At 43.3% G+C, this 17,319-nt stretch overlaps 1 protein-coding gene across 2 annotated transcripts in view; it reads right to left on the bottom strand.

Annotated features, from left to right (window-relative positions):
• Window positions 1-16,133, bottom strand: part of NDFIP1 (Nedd4 family interacting protein 1) — a 46,449-nt gene extending 30,316 nt beyond the window's left edge. The window contains exon 1 of one of the 2 annotated variants that reach the window (XM_059698738.1): window positions 15,887-16,133. In XM_059698738.1, coding sequence (XP_059554721.1) covers window positions 15,887-15,949 — 63 coding nt within the window. In that variant the 5' untranslated portion in view covers window positions 15,950-16,133. The remainder of the gene's footprint in view (window positions 1-15,886) is intronic. The other variant, XM_059698737.1, reaches the window with a different exon arrangement.
• Window positions 16,134-17,319: the final 1,186 nt, after the last annotated feature.

Here is a 17,319-nt window from a genome sequence, read left to right as displayed (position 1 = left end):
TGCTTACGATGATGATAATGATACCGAAGCCACCACAGCTACCTGGTGTCCAGCATGCTAGGGCAGAGATTATGGTGGGACAAGGTATTCTATTCAAAAGAGCCTGCCTTAATTTAGGCCTAATCATGAGGTCCCCTTCTCCTGCAAGAAGAGAGAGTCAAGAGGGAAATGTAGCAGGCATTTCATATTGTTCTCTCTACCCCATCATCAAAGAACTTCCATTATACAAGTGTTTAACTGATACATTAACTTAACACCATTCAATGATCACATCAGGCCAGGATGGCTGTGTAGTCTTAGGACACAACAGTGAACATGACTAGTGTTTTTTACCTCACTAAGCCTGTCATTTAGTAAAAAAAGGTCAATCAAAAGAAGTAATTACGATTATAATGTTCCAGTTAAAGATTAAACACACACATGTGCCTCTTATCCCTTCCAAAACTCTCTTAAATGTAAATATTAAAATTGTTAATTTTAGCCCTAGCCGGTTTGGTTCAGTGGATAGAGCGTCAGCCTGCGTACTCAAGGGTCCGAGGTTCGATTCTGGTCAAGGGCATGTACCTTGGTTGTGGGCACAGACCGGGTGGGGGGTTGTGCAGGACACAGCTGATCGATGTTTCTCTCTCATCGATGTTTCTAACTATCCCTCTCCCTTCCTCTCTGTAAAAAATCAATAAAAAGATATATTTTTTAAAAAATTGTTAATTTTAAGGCAAAAGATAAGTAACAATGGTGGAAGCAGCAATAAAATCTAGAAGCAGTAACATAGTAGACCCAAGAAACGAAATCCTAACCCAAAAAGCAGAAAAACAACCTCTCTTGCACTATACTCTCTAGAATCAGTGGCACCATATGGAATACTATTCAGTTGCCAAAAAAAAGACAGCATGGAGGGACCTGGAGAGTATTACGCTAAGCGAAATAGGCCAGTCAGAGGAAAACAAGTATCATATGATCTCACTCGTATGTAGAATCTAATGAATAAAACAAACTGATGAACAAAATAGATCTAGAGACATAGAATCATGGAATAGCCTGATGAATCTCAGAGGGAAGGCAGGGGTGGGTGGGGAGAGATTAGCCAAAGAACTTAGATGCATACTAGAGGCTGGAGCACGAAATTCGTGCAAGGGTAGGCTCTCATAGCTGCCCCAGGTGCTGCCTTGGCCCTCGCAGCCCGGGCTTCATCCGGAAGGTCGTCCAGAAGGTGGCCCGGACGGTTGTTCTGCTGTTTGGTCTAATTAGCATATTAGCTCTTTATTATATAGGATATGCATAACTCATGGACACAGACGATAATGTGGTGAAGGCCTGGGTGGGAGAGGGGAGACATGGGTGCGGAAGGAGGGGGTCAATATGGAAAAAAAGGGGACATCTGTAATACTGTCAACAATAAAGATAAATTTTAAAAAGAAAAAGAAAAAAGGAATGGGTAGCACCAGGTACTGGTGCAAGTATGAGTGAAAATGAGATTTAAACGCAGAAAGAAAGGTTAGTGATACAGTTAAACACACACAGCTCCCAGAATCCCCATTAGAAGATTAGAGATTTATTCTCTGGTGAAAGTAAAGCAGAGATTTATGGGCTGGAGACACAGAGTTTTAGGAGAAAGAGTAGCCTATCAGAAAAAAGCGATTGAGAGATTTATGTACTAAATGTTGATATTCCCCAGCCTTTTCCCCCCAATCAGATCCTAGAATACTAGCAGCCAGGCCTGTTCTTTGGGGAAATGACCAGCCGGAGTAAAGACCTGAAGCCACTATCACTCAAAGAAAAAGCCTAGTCAGGTCACGCTAATTACAGACCTCAATGAGAAGCTCCATCAAGCATACTGAGCAACTTCCAAACTGCTGTACAGACCATGCACTCTTAACCAAGCAGGCAAAGATCACCATGCACCAAAAGCAAGCTTCTAACAAAAAGGTCATAAAAGGTCAAAGCAAAGAGAGTGAATGCAATGCAGAGGAAACAACTATGCTGAAGATGAAAACTTTTAAAAGAGAGGAAAAAAAATTCAATACTCTCAGAAAAACAAGAGAAAAAAATAGAACCATATAACAAGGGTGCTATTTTAAAAAAGAAGGGGAACAATTAGAGAAGAGTTTTGAAAATTCAACAGATTGGGATGATGAACACATAATAAACAGATGATATATTACAGAACCTAACAGCGGTTCTCAACCTGTGGGTCGCGACCATCGGAAAACATATAGCATATCAGATATTTACATTACGATTCATAACAGTAGCAAAATTACAGTTATGAAGTAGCAACGAAAATAATTTTATGGTTGGGGGTCATCACAACATGAGGAACTGTATTAAAGGGTCGCGGCATTAGGAAGGTTGAGAACCACTGCATAATTTTGTTAACCAATGTCACGTCAATAAATTCAACAAAACTAAAGAGACAATTGGAGGGATTTTTGGATTAGACATAACTACAGAGATTCACTGTAGACTCAAGTAGGGTTGGAGATATACAGATTTACATATATATTCAACTGGCAAATATCAGAATTATTTTAATACTTACATACTCGAACAAATATGCATTAGAAATATGGTCATGAAATTAATGGGCCCACGTCTCATCTCAAAGTATACTAGAAAGACTATCTTGGTAAAACATAAAATATCAAGTAAAGGAACTACTGACATTTTTAAAAAAGACAGTAACCCAGACGATGTGGCTCAATGGTTGAACACAGACCTATGAACCAAGAAGTCACTGGTTTGATGCCCGGTTAGGGCACATGCTTGGGGTTTGGGGCTCAAAACCCAGTAGAGGGCATGCAGGAGGCAGCCAATTGATGATGTTTCTCTCTCATCAATGTTTCTATCTTTCTCCCTTCCTCTCTCTAAAAACCAATAAAAACATATTAAAAAATAAATAAATAGCAAAAAAATTAAATAACAAAAGAAATTAAAATTGTATCAAAGAGAATATAAAATTGAGAATGGCTCAGAGAAAGTTGAGAAAAAGACAGGGGTGAAATATATAAGAGATTTTTATAATGTAAAGAATCCATACAAGAAGTCCAAATTGCAAAGAGAAAAGGGGGAAAAAATCAATCAAAGAAAAATCAAATACATACTTTAAAATTTTTTTCAGAACTGACAGACATGAGCTTCCAGACCAAAAATCCCCACTAAGTAACTGGCACAATGGATGAAAATAGATTTACACCAAGCTACAACATAGTGAAATTTAAGAACACTGAGGATAAAAGGAGGCTCCTAAGGGCTGAGAAAGTAGGCCACATCTAAGAATCAGTCATCATAATTGGCTTCAGGCTTCTTAATAGCAACAGTGGAACCTAGAAGGCAATTGAAGAAATGCCTTCAAAATTCTAGAGGAAAATGCTTCCAACACAGAAATCTAAGTAAGTGTGAAGATAAGTTAACCTCCCATGCATTCTTCCTCAGAAGGATACTGGAGGTGTGTTCCATGAAAATGAAGCAGTAAACCAAGAGAGAAATATGTGACTCAAGGAAAGGCAATTCAATGAAAAGGATTGGGAAAGGAAATCCCCAGAATGACAACTGAAGAGCAACCTTCTAGGACAGGTCAGAGGACCAGGAAAGAGCTCCACACCCCCTAAATGAAATCAAGAAAATATCTGATATGTTTGAACATAACAAAAAACTATTAAGATTATTAGGTGAGAGCCTGAGGCAAATTTATGATATGTACATAGAAAGTTAAGCAAACAAAAAAATAACTGTAGGGAAAATCAAGTACTGTTCAAAGAAAAGTAACCACAGTATACTACATATTTTCAACTATTGAAATGCTGAATATCAATCTAACCACATATAACTATTTTAGAAAAATGGAGAAACAGGAAGTGTTGTGTGAGCGGTAAAAGAGAGCTAAATCCTTATATCCCATACTGATTTCAATTTTAAAAATACAGAAAACCGCCCTAGGCGGTTTGGCTCAGTGGATACAGCATTGGCCTGCAGATCAAAGGGTCCCCGGTTTGATTCCATCAAGGGCATGTACTTTGGTAGCAGGTTCCTCCCCGGCCAAGGCCCTGGTCTGTGCAGGAGGCAATCATCGATGTGTTTCTCTCACATCAATGTTTCTGTCTTTCCCTCTCTTCCACTCTAACTCTCTCTAAAAGATCAATGGAAAAATATCCTCAGGTGAGGATTAATCCCCACTCATCTCCTCTCCACCCCCACCCCCACCCCCTGCCGCCCCACAAAAAAGAGCAGAAAACTGTCAAAGCCAGTGTGGCTCGGTTGGTTAAGTGTCGTTCCATACACCAAGAGGTCACCGGTTTAATTCCCGGTCAGGGCACATGCCGGGGTTGTGGGCTCCATCCCCAGTAGGGGGCATGCAGGAGGAAGCCAATTGATGTTTCTCTCTCCCTTTCTCTCCACCCCTCCCTCTTAAGTCAATAAAAATATTTATCCTACAATGCTGAAAACAGAAAAATTAAAACACACACTGTAAATGTTAGTTAACTACAAAGATAATCGCAAAACAGCAAAAGAAACAGCTAGAAGAACTAAGGAGAAGGTGGGGTAAGCAGAAGACTGCTGCTCTTGTTAATATCCTAAAAAATCTACTTGATTCTAACCTTTATGTGTGTACACCTTTGATATAAAAACAAAATAAAAAGTAAAAAGAAAAGATAAAAATATGATTACAAAATGTGTCACAAAAGGAGAATGCCTTGCTCAGGGGAAACTAATCTAATTTTTTTTTTAATTTTGTTTTATTGCTTAAAGTATTACAAAGAGTAGTACATATGTCTCCTTTTTTTCCTCCTTGACCTTCCCACAGCCTCCCCTAGCCCCCAGTGTCTTGTGTCCATTGGTTATGCTTATACACACGCATACAAGTCCTTCCGTTGATCTCTTACCGCCCACCCCAACCCTCCCCGGCCTTCCCGCTGTAGTTTGACAGTCTGTCCGATGCTGCTCTGCCTCTGTATCTATTTTTGTTCATCAGTTTATAATGGTCTTTATTATCCATAAATGAGTGAGATCATGTAGTATTTTTCTTTCATTTACTGGCTTATTTCACTTAGCATAATGCTCTCCAGTTCCATCCATGCTGTTGCAGAAACTAATCTAATTAAGGGGAGGAGAAGATACTCAGACTCCCCTTAGGATGGACTACCAAAATTAAGGGGGGGCTAGGGGAGAGGGGCCATTCCAGGTAGAGGAAATAGAGTGCAGAGGGTCTCCGGGCCAGAGAGGATGATGCATTATAGGAACTGAACAAGTTACCCGTGGCAAACAGATCACGAGAATCCACCATTTCCCCCAAAAGTCCTTGTCTCCCTCATGTCCATCTTACCCATCCTTCAAGGGCAGGCTCAAGTTTCATCTCAGAAGCTTCCCAGTAGTTTCTGGAACCAAGCAACTTCTTCTATCTCAAAATGATACCTTTTATCTACTATCCCATTCTCTAAATTATCAACTATCTCATTCTCTGAATTACTATAATTAACATTATATAATACTATAATATAGTCTCATTGATTAGAGTTACTCAACAGGAATTTAGTGAGTACTTAATATGTGCATAAAATTGTGCAGGGTACTATTAAGTAAGGGAAAGAAGAAAAAAAAAGAGAGAAAAAGAAAAGAAAAAAAGGAAGGGAGGAAAAGGCAGAAAGACAACAAACAAAGCAGCAGCCCACGGTACTTAGTAAACTTATAACCAGGAAGGCCTGTGGCGCATCCTTGTGCATTCCATAACATTTAAACATGTACCCTGGCACTTCATAAATGCCACTTAAATTACAAATGAATCATCTTTGGTGAATGGTAGCTTGACATTTTGAAAACCAAGATACAAATTGTGGGAGAAATATACATTGTACTCTAGACATATTCTAAGACAAGCACAAAAATAACATTTTTACAATCATGAAAAAAGAACAGAGGATTTTTTAAAACACTTTTTTCTTCTTGATTAAAAATGTGTACTTTCACAAGGAGAAAACCTGGTAAACATATACAGAAGAAAATAAAACTCACAATGATCCCATCTTTCAGATATCCTTCTAGCCTTTGGGGGGAATAGAAATAATCTATAACCTTTTTACTCACTATATGGTGGAATTTTCCTTCATCATTAACTATTCTTTGGTACTATCACTGCATTAGAAAGTCGGTCCATTTTTTTTTTAAAGAGTTCATTTCTCAGAAATAATTAAAGCATTTACTAGGGACAGCTAAATAATAATTTAAGCAACCTAATGCTGCTCCTAAACATGCATGACTGAGAACTGACTGTAAGCACACTTCAAAACACTGTATCTGAAAATGCAACTCAGCAGCATAAGGACGAGTGTTGAAAACAATCTCCTATTAACCTTCTTCAACCATGTGCAAGGCCTCTGAGGCCGCAGATAACGCTATCATACTTCTTATGTTGTCTCTATAGTAATCTAAGCAGGTTTTCAAAACTTCTGAAAATGCAACTACTAAAAGCAACGAATAAGAATACTAGAAATCAAAGAGCCAGCTTCTTTTTTAAAAAGTTAAACTTTTAAAGTTAATATTTCCTTGCTTTTAAAAGATTGACTTTTTTGTGAATTAAAATTGCTCTAAAAATAATTTATTTGAACATTTTAAAATTTATTAATTTTTCTGATTTATAAAAGCACTAGGGGCCCGGTGCACGAAATTCGTGCACTGGGTGTGTGTGTGGGGGGGGGGGCGGAGGGGAGTGTCCCTCAGACCAGCCTGCCCCCTCTCACATACTGGGAGCCCTCAGGCGTTGACCCCCATCACCCTCCAATCGCAGTATCGGCCCCTTGCCCAGGCCTGACGCCTCTGGCCTAGGCGTCCGGCCCAGGCAGCGGGGACCTGCATTGGCAGCAGGGGGGTGCCGCAATCGCGCGGGCTCCGCCCCTGCCCCTGCAGGAAGCCTCTGGCTGAGGCGTCTGGCCCGGGCAGCGGGGACCCACAGCTGCAGCGGCCCCGTGATCGTGGGCTTCGCTTTAGGCCCAGGCAAGGGACCCCTAGCTCCTGGGACTGCCAGCTTCGACCGTGCCCAGCTCCCATCGCTGGCTCCACCCCTACTTCCTGCTATCACTGGCCAGGGCGGAAAAGGCACCTGATTCTCCGATCATGGCTGGAGGGCAGGGCAAAGGCGGCCCCAGGGCCGCCTTTGCCCTGCCCCCCAGCTCTTAGCTCCCCCCTGGGTTTCCAATCACTGTCAGTGGCAGGGGGCTTCTTCCTGCTTTCCCTTTCGCCTCCCTGCATTGTGCCTACATATGCAAATTAACCGCCATCTTGTTGGCAGTTAACTGCCAATCTTAGTTGGCAGTTAATTTGCATATAGCCCTGATTAGCCAATGAAAAGGGTATCGTCGTACGCCAATTACCATTTTTCTCTTTTATTAGTATAGATTATTAATTTTTTGCCATGATATACAATGTTTGTTTGAGGCTGACCAGAAGGCTAAGACAAACAGAGTGTTTTTACTACTGCAAAATTACAAAACTGTATTCTGTATTTTTATCAGTGACTCATTCTTTTAAAATGTACTATTAAGAAGATATTTTCTGTATCTTTAAATAATGCATAACTTCTTTCTTTTGGCATAAACTCACCTATCTGCTTTTAAAAATAATTATGTATTACAAAAGAAATTTCCTAAGTCATCAATAGTGGTGTCTCTCTGCCACCAGTTTCTACACACACACCACACTTTAAAGCTGCAAATAGTCAAAATTATCTAGTCCAACCACCTCATTTTACATAAGAAAATGAAGGCTAGAAGGAGGTTAAAGTTCTTGCCCACAGTCACACAACCACTTACTTCATAACAGAGGCTGGACTATTGGTGATTAAACGTTTTAATAAAGTCCTTTTATGTTCTCCCAAATCAGCCTCTACTTAGGGCCCAAGGTGAACCTTCTAGATACTGAAGTCTACATTACAAGCTTCAAAACTGCTTACTAATACAAAGCTATATAAAAAGTTTGGATGCTATAACAGAAAGCTCCTAAAATGAAAGCTTGAGAATACTAAGGAAACTATATACCTGACTCCCTAATCTACAGAATTTCATCTAAATGTAATGAGGACAAAGTAAATTAAAAATAATTGAATAACAAAGTAAATAGCAAAATAAGCACTGAATCCTATAGAAAAAGGATTATGGTGGGTAAAAGGACTTAGATTTTACTTGTAATTCATTCAATTTTTATAGGATTGTATCCATTGTTAAGCAAACCTTAATGTTTAAGATAAATCTGGGCAATAGATATGGGTGTTATTTTATACTGTTCTTGAAATTTTCTGTAAACTTGAAATTATTTCAAGTTTTCAAAAAGGAATATTCAATAGAAAAATTGGAAAATAAAAAAGGGCTCACATCAACCATTTTTCTTAAAAAGTATTGTTTAAAATGCAAGGAAAAAAATGATGCTATGGATTTGTCAAAACCTATAGAACTTTACAGCACGAAGAATGAACTTGAATGTATGCAAAATTTTTAAAAACACCATTTAAGTTGGTGGTAGTTTCCAGTATGGTTTGCAGAATGTGACAAAACAATTAAAATGCATTATAAATGTATGATACACCCCCATGGAAGAACGTGGGGGAAAGTAAGTACCTAAATCACTTTGGAAATGAATAGTCTGTATGACTAAAGGCCAAAGAATCTGTAACTATTACACCCTGTCCTCTGGCTGATAAAACTATTTCCCATGCCATGGGGTGTGGGGTTAACAATTCTGACACTGCTACACATGTATATTAGAATTAAAGAATTAGGTAAGTGGATAGTGGATTGTGGGAGCAGGATTTCTCACTGTTGGACTGGGAGTTTACAGGAAAGGGAGGGGAGGGGACTAGAGAGATCTATGTAGTAACAGATTAGAGTCAGCTAGTTTAATATAGATGGTTACATATAGAAAAATTTTAAAGATACATATACACACATATATTTCTTTACTCTGTCAGCTTAGAAGGCATACAAGCAATGATACCCTAGTAGCAGTGAGCTCAGACCTTGGTTTCTAATAAATGCAACCAGGGCTCCTTGAGAAATGGCTGATTCTAGGAGACACAGGAAATATACATGATGAGCCTCCTGACAAAAAGTAAGGAAGTGCTTTAAAACAACAACAATGATGGAGCTTTGTCAAAGAGACACAGGTGCCAACTGAAAGAGTTCCCAATGGCCGAAGCTGGAACAGTTTGAGCAAGAAAATATAGTTTTGTATTGTAACCCAAAGGATAAAATAAATGAGTCCATACTGATATCATCCTATATAATCCTATATAATAAAAGGCTAATATGCAAATCGACCCAACAGCAGAATGACTGGTCCCTATGACGCGCACTGACCACCAGAGGGCAGGTGCTCAATGCAGGAGCTGCCCTCTGGTGGTCAGTGTGCTCCCACAGCGGGGGCGCCGCTCAGCCAGAAGCCCTGAGCCGGGCTCACGGCTGGCAAGCGCAGCGGCGGTGACAGGAGCCTCTTCCGCCTCCACAGCAGCACTAAGGATGTCTGACTGCCGTGGGAAGCAGGCCTAAGCCGTCAGTCAGACATCCCTCAAGGGCTCCTGGACTGCGGGAGGGTGCAGGCTGGGCTGAGGGACCCACCCAAGTGCACAAATTTTGTGCATTGGGCCTCTAGCTGAATAAATAAATGGAGGAGACAAATGTCCCATGCAGAAAATTTCCAAATAATTTACATAGATACTCTGCACTCAATGAGGTAGCAGAGTATAACTCCCCAATCCTTAAGGGTGGGTTGTGCATAGTGGGTTGTACTTTCTTCCAAAGAGTACAGCATGAAAAGGTGGGGGGAGGGAGACTAATTTCACAGTAGAGAAACCTGACAAACACTACTTCAATCAAGTGATCAAGGTCAAATCAACAGTGATAAGTCATGTTGATAGTATGCATTCTTGATATAATGTGATGAAAATGGCACTTTGCTTATATGGTCTTCTTCCCCCAAAATCCATAACACCAATCTAATCATGAGAAAAGCATCAGACAAATCCCAATTGAGGGACACTCAATAAATACATGGTCAATACTCCTATAAACTGTCATCAAAAACAAGGAAATTTTGAGAAACTATCATAGCCAAGAGGAACCTAAAGAGACATGATAATCAAATGTAATGTGGTAACCTGTGCGGGATCCTGAACAGGAAAAGGAGGTTAGATAAACCAAACATCTAAATAAAGCATGGACTTTAGTTAATAACTAGAGGCCTGGTGCACAAATTCCCGATCTGGGTGGAGTGGGCCAACCGGGGGTAGGGGCCACAGGCGTTGGCCAGCCGACCCAGCCCACCCCCTGGTTGAACTCCTGGTCGAGGGGACAATTTGCATATTAGCCTTTTATTATATAGGATAATACATCAATATTGGTTCATTGTCTCAAATGTACCATATGAACATAAAATGTTAACAGAAGAAACTGGGGTCTGGGGATATATGAAAACTGTATTATCTTCTCCATGTTTCTGAAATTCTAAAAATGTTACAAAAAGTACAGCTCAGCCCTGGCTGATGTGGCTCAGAGCAGAGTGTTGGCCTGCCGACCGAAGGGCCACAGGTTCTATTCCAGTCAAGGGCATATGCCCAGGTTGCGGGCTCGATCCCCAGGAGGGGCCATGCATCAGGCAGGCGATCAATGATTCTCTCACATCATTGATGTTTCTGTCTTTCTCTCTCCCTCTCCCTTCCTCTCTGAAATCAATAAAAACATATTAAAAAAAAAAAAAAGTACGCCCTAGCTGGCTTGGCTCGGTGGATAGAGCGTCAACCTGCGGACTGAAGGGTCCCAGGTTTGATTCTGGCCAAGGGCACATGGCTGAGCTCGATCCCCAGTAGGGGGCGTGCAGGAGACAGCTGATCAATGATTCTCTCTCATCATTGATGTTTCTATCTCTCTCTTCCTCTCTAAAATCAGTAAAAAATATATTTTTTAAAAAGGAAAGCTTATTTTTTAAAAAATGTAAATACATTTTTAAAGCAAATGAAAAATAAGAAAAAAGCCTGAAGAATGCACACCAAACTTGAGGTAAGGGAAATCAAGTTTTCCTTTACAAAGCTACTGTTGGACTCTAATATATGAAGACTGTATCTGTGTACTACTGTACAGCAAGAAATGTTTAATTTTAAATACCACAGTTAAGCACTGAATAAATTAAACAGAATCCACTTCCTAACCCCTTGTGCTATAATTCTATTCATAAACTATCCTACCTCCAGAAAGACCTCGAAATCACATTCTAGCCTCTGATTCCTAATATTACTGTAATACATGAACTTAAAAGAAAAGCTGTCAAAGATTATACTAAATTGCTGGGGGGTGGTATATACACAAATATGCATGTGAAAGGAACTTCTTTAATCAGTAAGGAAATATTCCACTAGAAACATTCTTAAAGTCTATCAGTATTTAGAGCTGGTATTTAGAATTTTTAACATAAATTGTGCTATTCGGAAAGTCAGGTTAATTTAACAACAGGATGTACTACACTCGCTTGGTGCACAGCTGCACTGGCTGGCTGCTCAGTGGTTAGAGAGTCATCCCTCAGACCAAAGTGTCACAGGTTGGATTCCCAGTCAAGAGCCCAGATTGCAGTTTCCCTAGCCCTGGTGGGGGCATGTGTAGGAGGCAATCAATCGATGTACTAGTATTTCTCACATGGATGTTTCTCTTCTCCCTCCCTCTCAGCCTCCCTCCCTGCCAGCCTCCCTCCTTTCCCTTTCTTCCTCCCTTCTACTCTCTAAAAATCAACTGACAAAATATCCTCTCTGGTGAGGATTTAAATAAATAAATAAATAAATAAATAAATAAATAAATAAATAAATAAATAAATAAATAAGGTGGCACGCTGCTATGGAAAACAGTACAGCAGGCTCTCAAAAATTAATAGCATATGAACCAGCAATTCCACTTCTGAGTATATATCCAAAAGACTTTAAAGCAGGCGCTCAAGAGATAACTGTATGCCCATATTCACAGCAGCATCGTTTACAATGATCAAAAGGTGAAAGCCCCCCAGTGTCCATCTGTGGAAGAATGGATAAACAAAATACGACATATACATACAACAGAATATCATTCAGCCTTAAAACAGAAGGAAATTCTGATATAGGTGACACTATGGATCAACCTTGAGAACATTATGCTAAATAAAATAAGCAGTCACAAAAGGACAAATACTTATACATGAGGTACTCGGAGTAATAAATTCATAGACAGAAAATAGAATGATGGCTGTCAGGGGTTGGAGAAAGAAATGGGGAGTTCATATTTAATGTGTATGGAGTTCAGTTGGGAAAGATGAAAAAGTTCTGGAAATGGATGGTGGTTATAGTTGCCCAACAATGTGAATGTATTTAATGCTACTAAACAGACTATACCCTTAAAAATGGTTAAAATTGTAAATTTTATATCTCAAAATATTTTAAAAAGCATTTGGCAAAATGCATGAGATAGGCAAAGCTCTATTCCAGTGACGCAAAGAGGGCTTGGAATGGATGAACAGGAATAAATGCAATACTTAACAGGTGCCGAAACCGGTTTGGCTCAGTGGATAGAGCGTCGGCTTGCGGACTGAAAGGTCCCAGGTTCGATTCCGGTCAAGGGCATGTACCTGGGTTGCGGGCACATCTCCCAGCAGGAGATGTGCAGGAGGCAGCTGATCGATGTTTCTCTCTCATCGATGTTTCTAACTCTCTATCTCTCTCCCTTCTTCTCTGTAAAATATCAATAAAATATATTTTAAAAAAAATACTTAACAGGTATCTCAACAATTGTCCTACCCTAGACCTTTTTCAAACAGTGCTTCAGAATGTTTGGACACACAATCTCAGTCTTAAAATGCAAAAAAAGGCAGAGAGGGCTAAAGCTGCTAGGAAGCTATGAGCCCAGTCTTTCTGGATAGTCTGTCATGACGCTAAATTCAAGTTGTGCATATACTGCATGACCAATAAAAAGACCTTTAAAGGCAAAACTGTGTTTGCATTTATGAAATAATCACATGGTTTTCATTACATTTACTTCAACAGAAGACAAGCTCAATTTGATTAAACAGATCAAACAGAAGTCAGAATGGCCTTTTGTAGCAACCAAAGAGTATCATGCTCATATCAAGTTGCCTGGATAATTCACCAACATTCTATAATTCAGAAGTCTTTTAAATATGCATATTCTCTGACCAAACATTTCCACATCTAGAAACTTATACCAAGGAAATAGATGAAGATTCGCGTAAAAGAAACTTCAATGAAAAATTTAAACATCCTTAGTGACCAACAATGAGCAACTGGTTAAATTATGGTGCAGCCATACAATTACATGCTATACACACATAAAAATGTGAACTCATCTTATTATATAGCTATATTGCGTGCCTTTGCATGCATGTGCATGTGTACATGTACATGGATATACATGCAAATTTGCTAATGCACGTGTCTTTGAACATGGTACACACACACATATGGGTATATAAACACATACATGTGTACATGTGTACAAAGTGTGTGTAAAGTATAATCAGTAAAATTGCACCTATGTGTACAAAGTTGTGCCTGTATATGTATGTATGGGTGCATATGCCTATATTTGGACCATGAGCCTGTGTTTTAAGTAGGGGAGTATGTGTTTATCCTTGTAATCACTACTTAGAAGCTGTGACCTTGAGCAAGTTACTGAGCCTCTTGGAGTCCTCATTGTCATCTATACCAGCGTTCGCCAACCTTTTGGACCTCACGGACCACCAGTGATCCGCTGACCACCGGCTGGCAACCACTGATACATTACCAAACCCTGCCTCATCGGGGTTTTGTGAAGATTAAGTGAAAAAAATGGATGTAAAGCAGTTAGTGCAGTGATTGAAGCATAGTAAATGCTCATAGTAAATCAATATTAGCTTTCTTTATCTGTACACATATACACTGATCTATACACTTGTATTTACATAGCTATAAATCCAGAGATACACATCAAAATATTAACTTTGGTTATCTATGGGTGATAGGTTTTTGTTGTGGGGTGGTTGTTTTTCTTGGCTTTCATATTTTCCAATTTTTCTAAGGAGATCATTTCTCTTTTTCACTCTCTTTTGAAGCTCATTTCTTCAAAATAATGATGAGCTCTCCCTGACATACCTCAATTTTGTGTATTTAAGGCTATTACACCAAGGAATGTATTTTTATACTCCACCAATTTTTTGTATTCTAGCAGTATGCGAGCACTACCTAATAGCTCAAGAAGATGGCAGTACAAAGAAAAGCCACAGCATTTTGCTCGCTTGCCTTATCCAAAGCAAGATGAAAAGAATGAATTAAATCACAGGGGGGGGGGGGGGGATTACAGGTGATTTGCAAACATCTTGGTGACAGTTAAGTGACGCCTGCCATTGGTATTTTATTCGCGGAGAGGAACCCAGAGCCTTGCCCAAGGTCATACAAAAAAGCATGTGCCAGACCCCAGGCTGTGAGGGATGGAAGGACCAGACTGCTTTGCCACAATTTGGGCGTGTTTATGAAACCAAGCAGCTAAATTCTCAACCAGTCATTTCAGGAGTCCGGCTGCAGGAAGGAGGAAATTACAACACGGGGAAGATGACAGCAAAACAGAAGTCAGTAACTGGCCACACCAGGGTCACTTCCAATGTAATTAATCGTCTTGGTTTTCCTTTATTTCTAAAATACAGACAGAACAGTTCATTTCGTCGAAGCACGACTGACATTTTACGCAAATTATACGGAAAGCATTCAAAACACGACCAAACGCAAGCAGTTACTTGCGGTCCCGATCACCACCAGTGACCATCCGGCTGGATTCTTGGTCTCGACGAGTTAAATCCCTAAAACCCCTCAGCCTCCCCGGATTTCTGGGAGAAACCCGGCCACAGAGAGGGGTGCGACAGCTCTCCCCCCCGGCCTCAACGCACAAATCACACCCTAGATAATAGCCCAGTCACCCCCGCACACCCCCTCCCGGCTACGCTCTTCCACCTCGGGAAACGTCATTGCCAAGCAGCGGTTCTCAACCTTCTGGCCCTTTAAATACAGTTCCTCATGTTGTGACCCAACCCTAAAATTATTTTCGTTGCTACTTCGTAACTGTAATGTTGCTACTGTTATGAATCGTAATGTAAATATCTGATATGCAGGATGGTCTTAGGCGACCCCCGTGAAAGGCTCGTTGGACCGCCAAAGGGGTCGGGACCCACAGGCTGAGAACCGCATTAAAACACACCCGGGCACACGCCCAGCAGCCTTCCCCGCAGCTCGACATTTTGGGATACCATCCGAGTTCACCAGCGCCTTTTCCAGATTTACTGCAGAATGCAGGCTCGCGGCTCGCCTCGGTTTTTGCTTGGTTTTCTGTTTGTTTGCTTTTTACTGGTGTCTCAAAGCGGAGGCGTGGGGGATGGGTTCCGCCACGGCGCCGGCTCCGAAACCTTGATAATCGCGTCCCGCAAGCGGGGCGGCGGCGGCGACGTTAATCTCTCTCCCCCTCGTTTCCTTCCATTTCACGCCTGCTCTCCCCTCCCCATGACATCGAACCCGCGCTGGGAAAGGGAACCCCAAGGCCTCCAGGTCCCGGGCTCCGGGCGGGGGCAGGTTCCGACTCGGGGACCCGCCCGCCGAGGGAAGCGCCGGGACGGCGCGGGCAGGGCTTCTCCCGCCGCCCGGGCCCCGCCCGAGGTCGCGAAGGGTCCGGCCCGGCCCGCGGCGGCCTCGACTCCGAGCGCGGGCCCGCCCGCCCGGCCGCCCAGGCCCAGCGCGGCCTGCCAAGCCGCGGAGTCGAGTTGGCCACGGGCCGGGCTGGAGGCCTGGCGCGGCCGGCAGCGAGGCCGAGGCCGGGGCCGGGGCCGGGACCCCCGCGGGGGGCGCCGCGCCGCTCACCTGCTGGTACCCAACGCCGCAGGTCGGCTCCACGGCGGCCAGGGCCGCCAACGCCAACGCCATGGCGCAGCGGCGCGGGGACGAGGGCGGGCGGGCGAGCGGAGGGACGCGGGCGCGGCGGCCGGGAGCGCCGGGAGGCCGGGGGGTCGCGCCTCGGGTGGGTCTCGATGGCCGCCGCTGCCAAGCGAGCCGCTCTCCTCGGGCTGCGCGCGCCGCCGCGGAGGCTCCGACTCGGCCGGGAGGAGGCGGGACCAGCACGACGCCGCCGCCCCGCCCCCGGCGCGCGCAGCCCGAACCGCCCCGCCCCGCCCGGCACAGCCCGAACCGCCCCGCCCCGCCCGGCACAGCCCGCCCCGCCCGGCCCAGCCCGAACCTCCCCGCCCCGCCCGGCACAGCCCGCCCCGCCCGGCACAGCCCGCCCTGCCCGGCCCAGCCCGAACCTCCCCGCCCCGCCCGGCACAGCCCGCCCCGCCCGGCACAGCCCGAACCGCCCCGCCCCGCCCGGCACAGCCCGAACCGCCCCGCCCCGCCCGGCACAGCCCGCCCCGCCCGGCACAGCCCGAACCTCCCCGCCCCGCCCGGCACAGCCCGCCCCGCCCGGCACAGCCCGAACCTCCCCGCCCCGCCCGGCACAGCCCGCCCCGCCCGAACCTCCCTGCCCCGCCCGGCACAGCCCAGCCCAGCCGGCCCAGCCCGAACCTGATCTCAAAGCCTATTTAGGGGTGGTGATAATAACATCCTGTAAGTATTCTAACAGCCTCGTCCATGGATATGGACACGATCCTTTTCTGAACCAAAGCTCTCTGAGGAGCTGATACAAAAGGCAAAAGCCTTCAGAGTGAGCCAAGCTGCACGCTTTCCCGGTGCAGGAACAAGGGCAGAGGTGGGGCGGGAAGTGAGAGCCCGCCTGTGGAGGAGCTGAAGGGAGGCAGGCACACCTGGCATCTAAGAGATCATCCTTAACTGCTTCACAGATGAAGAAATTACGCCGGAAGAGATGAACTATTGGACCCAATAACACAGAGCTAGTAAGGGGGTAAAGCTGGAATGTAAAAGCTTCCAAAACCATTATTATGCAGATAAATTATAAACGTTGTGGACAAGAGTAGTGTGTGTCTTTTAAATATTTCGATATCTCCCATAGCATGTAGCACAGTATAGCTCGTCGAGCATGCATTCGAGGTGTCTTGTTTCTTTCTGTCACACCCAGCCATCTGGGATTGCTTCCACCCATATTATCCGACACAGAAGAAAACGTGATCTTTCAGGCTTGTTGCAGTTTCTTCCTGATTTCCTTTCCACATTGGTAGTCTAGGGTTGGCATTAATATTATTGGTATAACTTCTAATTTTCAAATTTAGTTACAATATTACACATATAGCTGTGTTTTGAAACTACTCTGAGGTTTCTGTACACAGGAGCCACTGTAATCA

Source organism: Myotis daubentonii, chromosome 5 (genome assembly GCF_963259705.1).
Source record: "Myotis daubentonii chromosome 5, mMyoDau2.1, whole genome shotgun sequence".
NCBI lineage: Eukaryota > Metazoa > Chordata > Mammalia > Chiroptera > Vespertilionidae > Myotis > Myotis daubentonii.
This window is presented reverse-complemented; position numbering and strand designations above follow the sequence as displayed.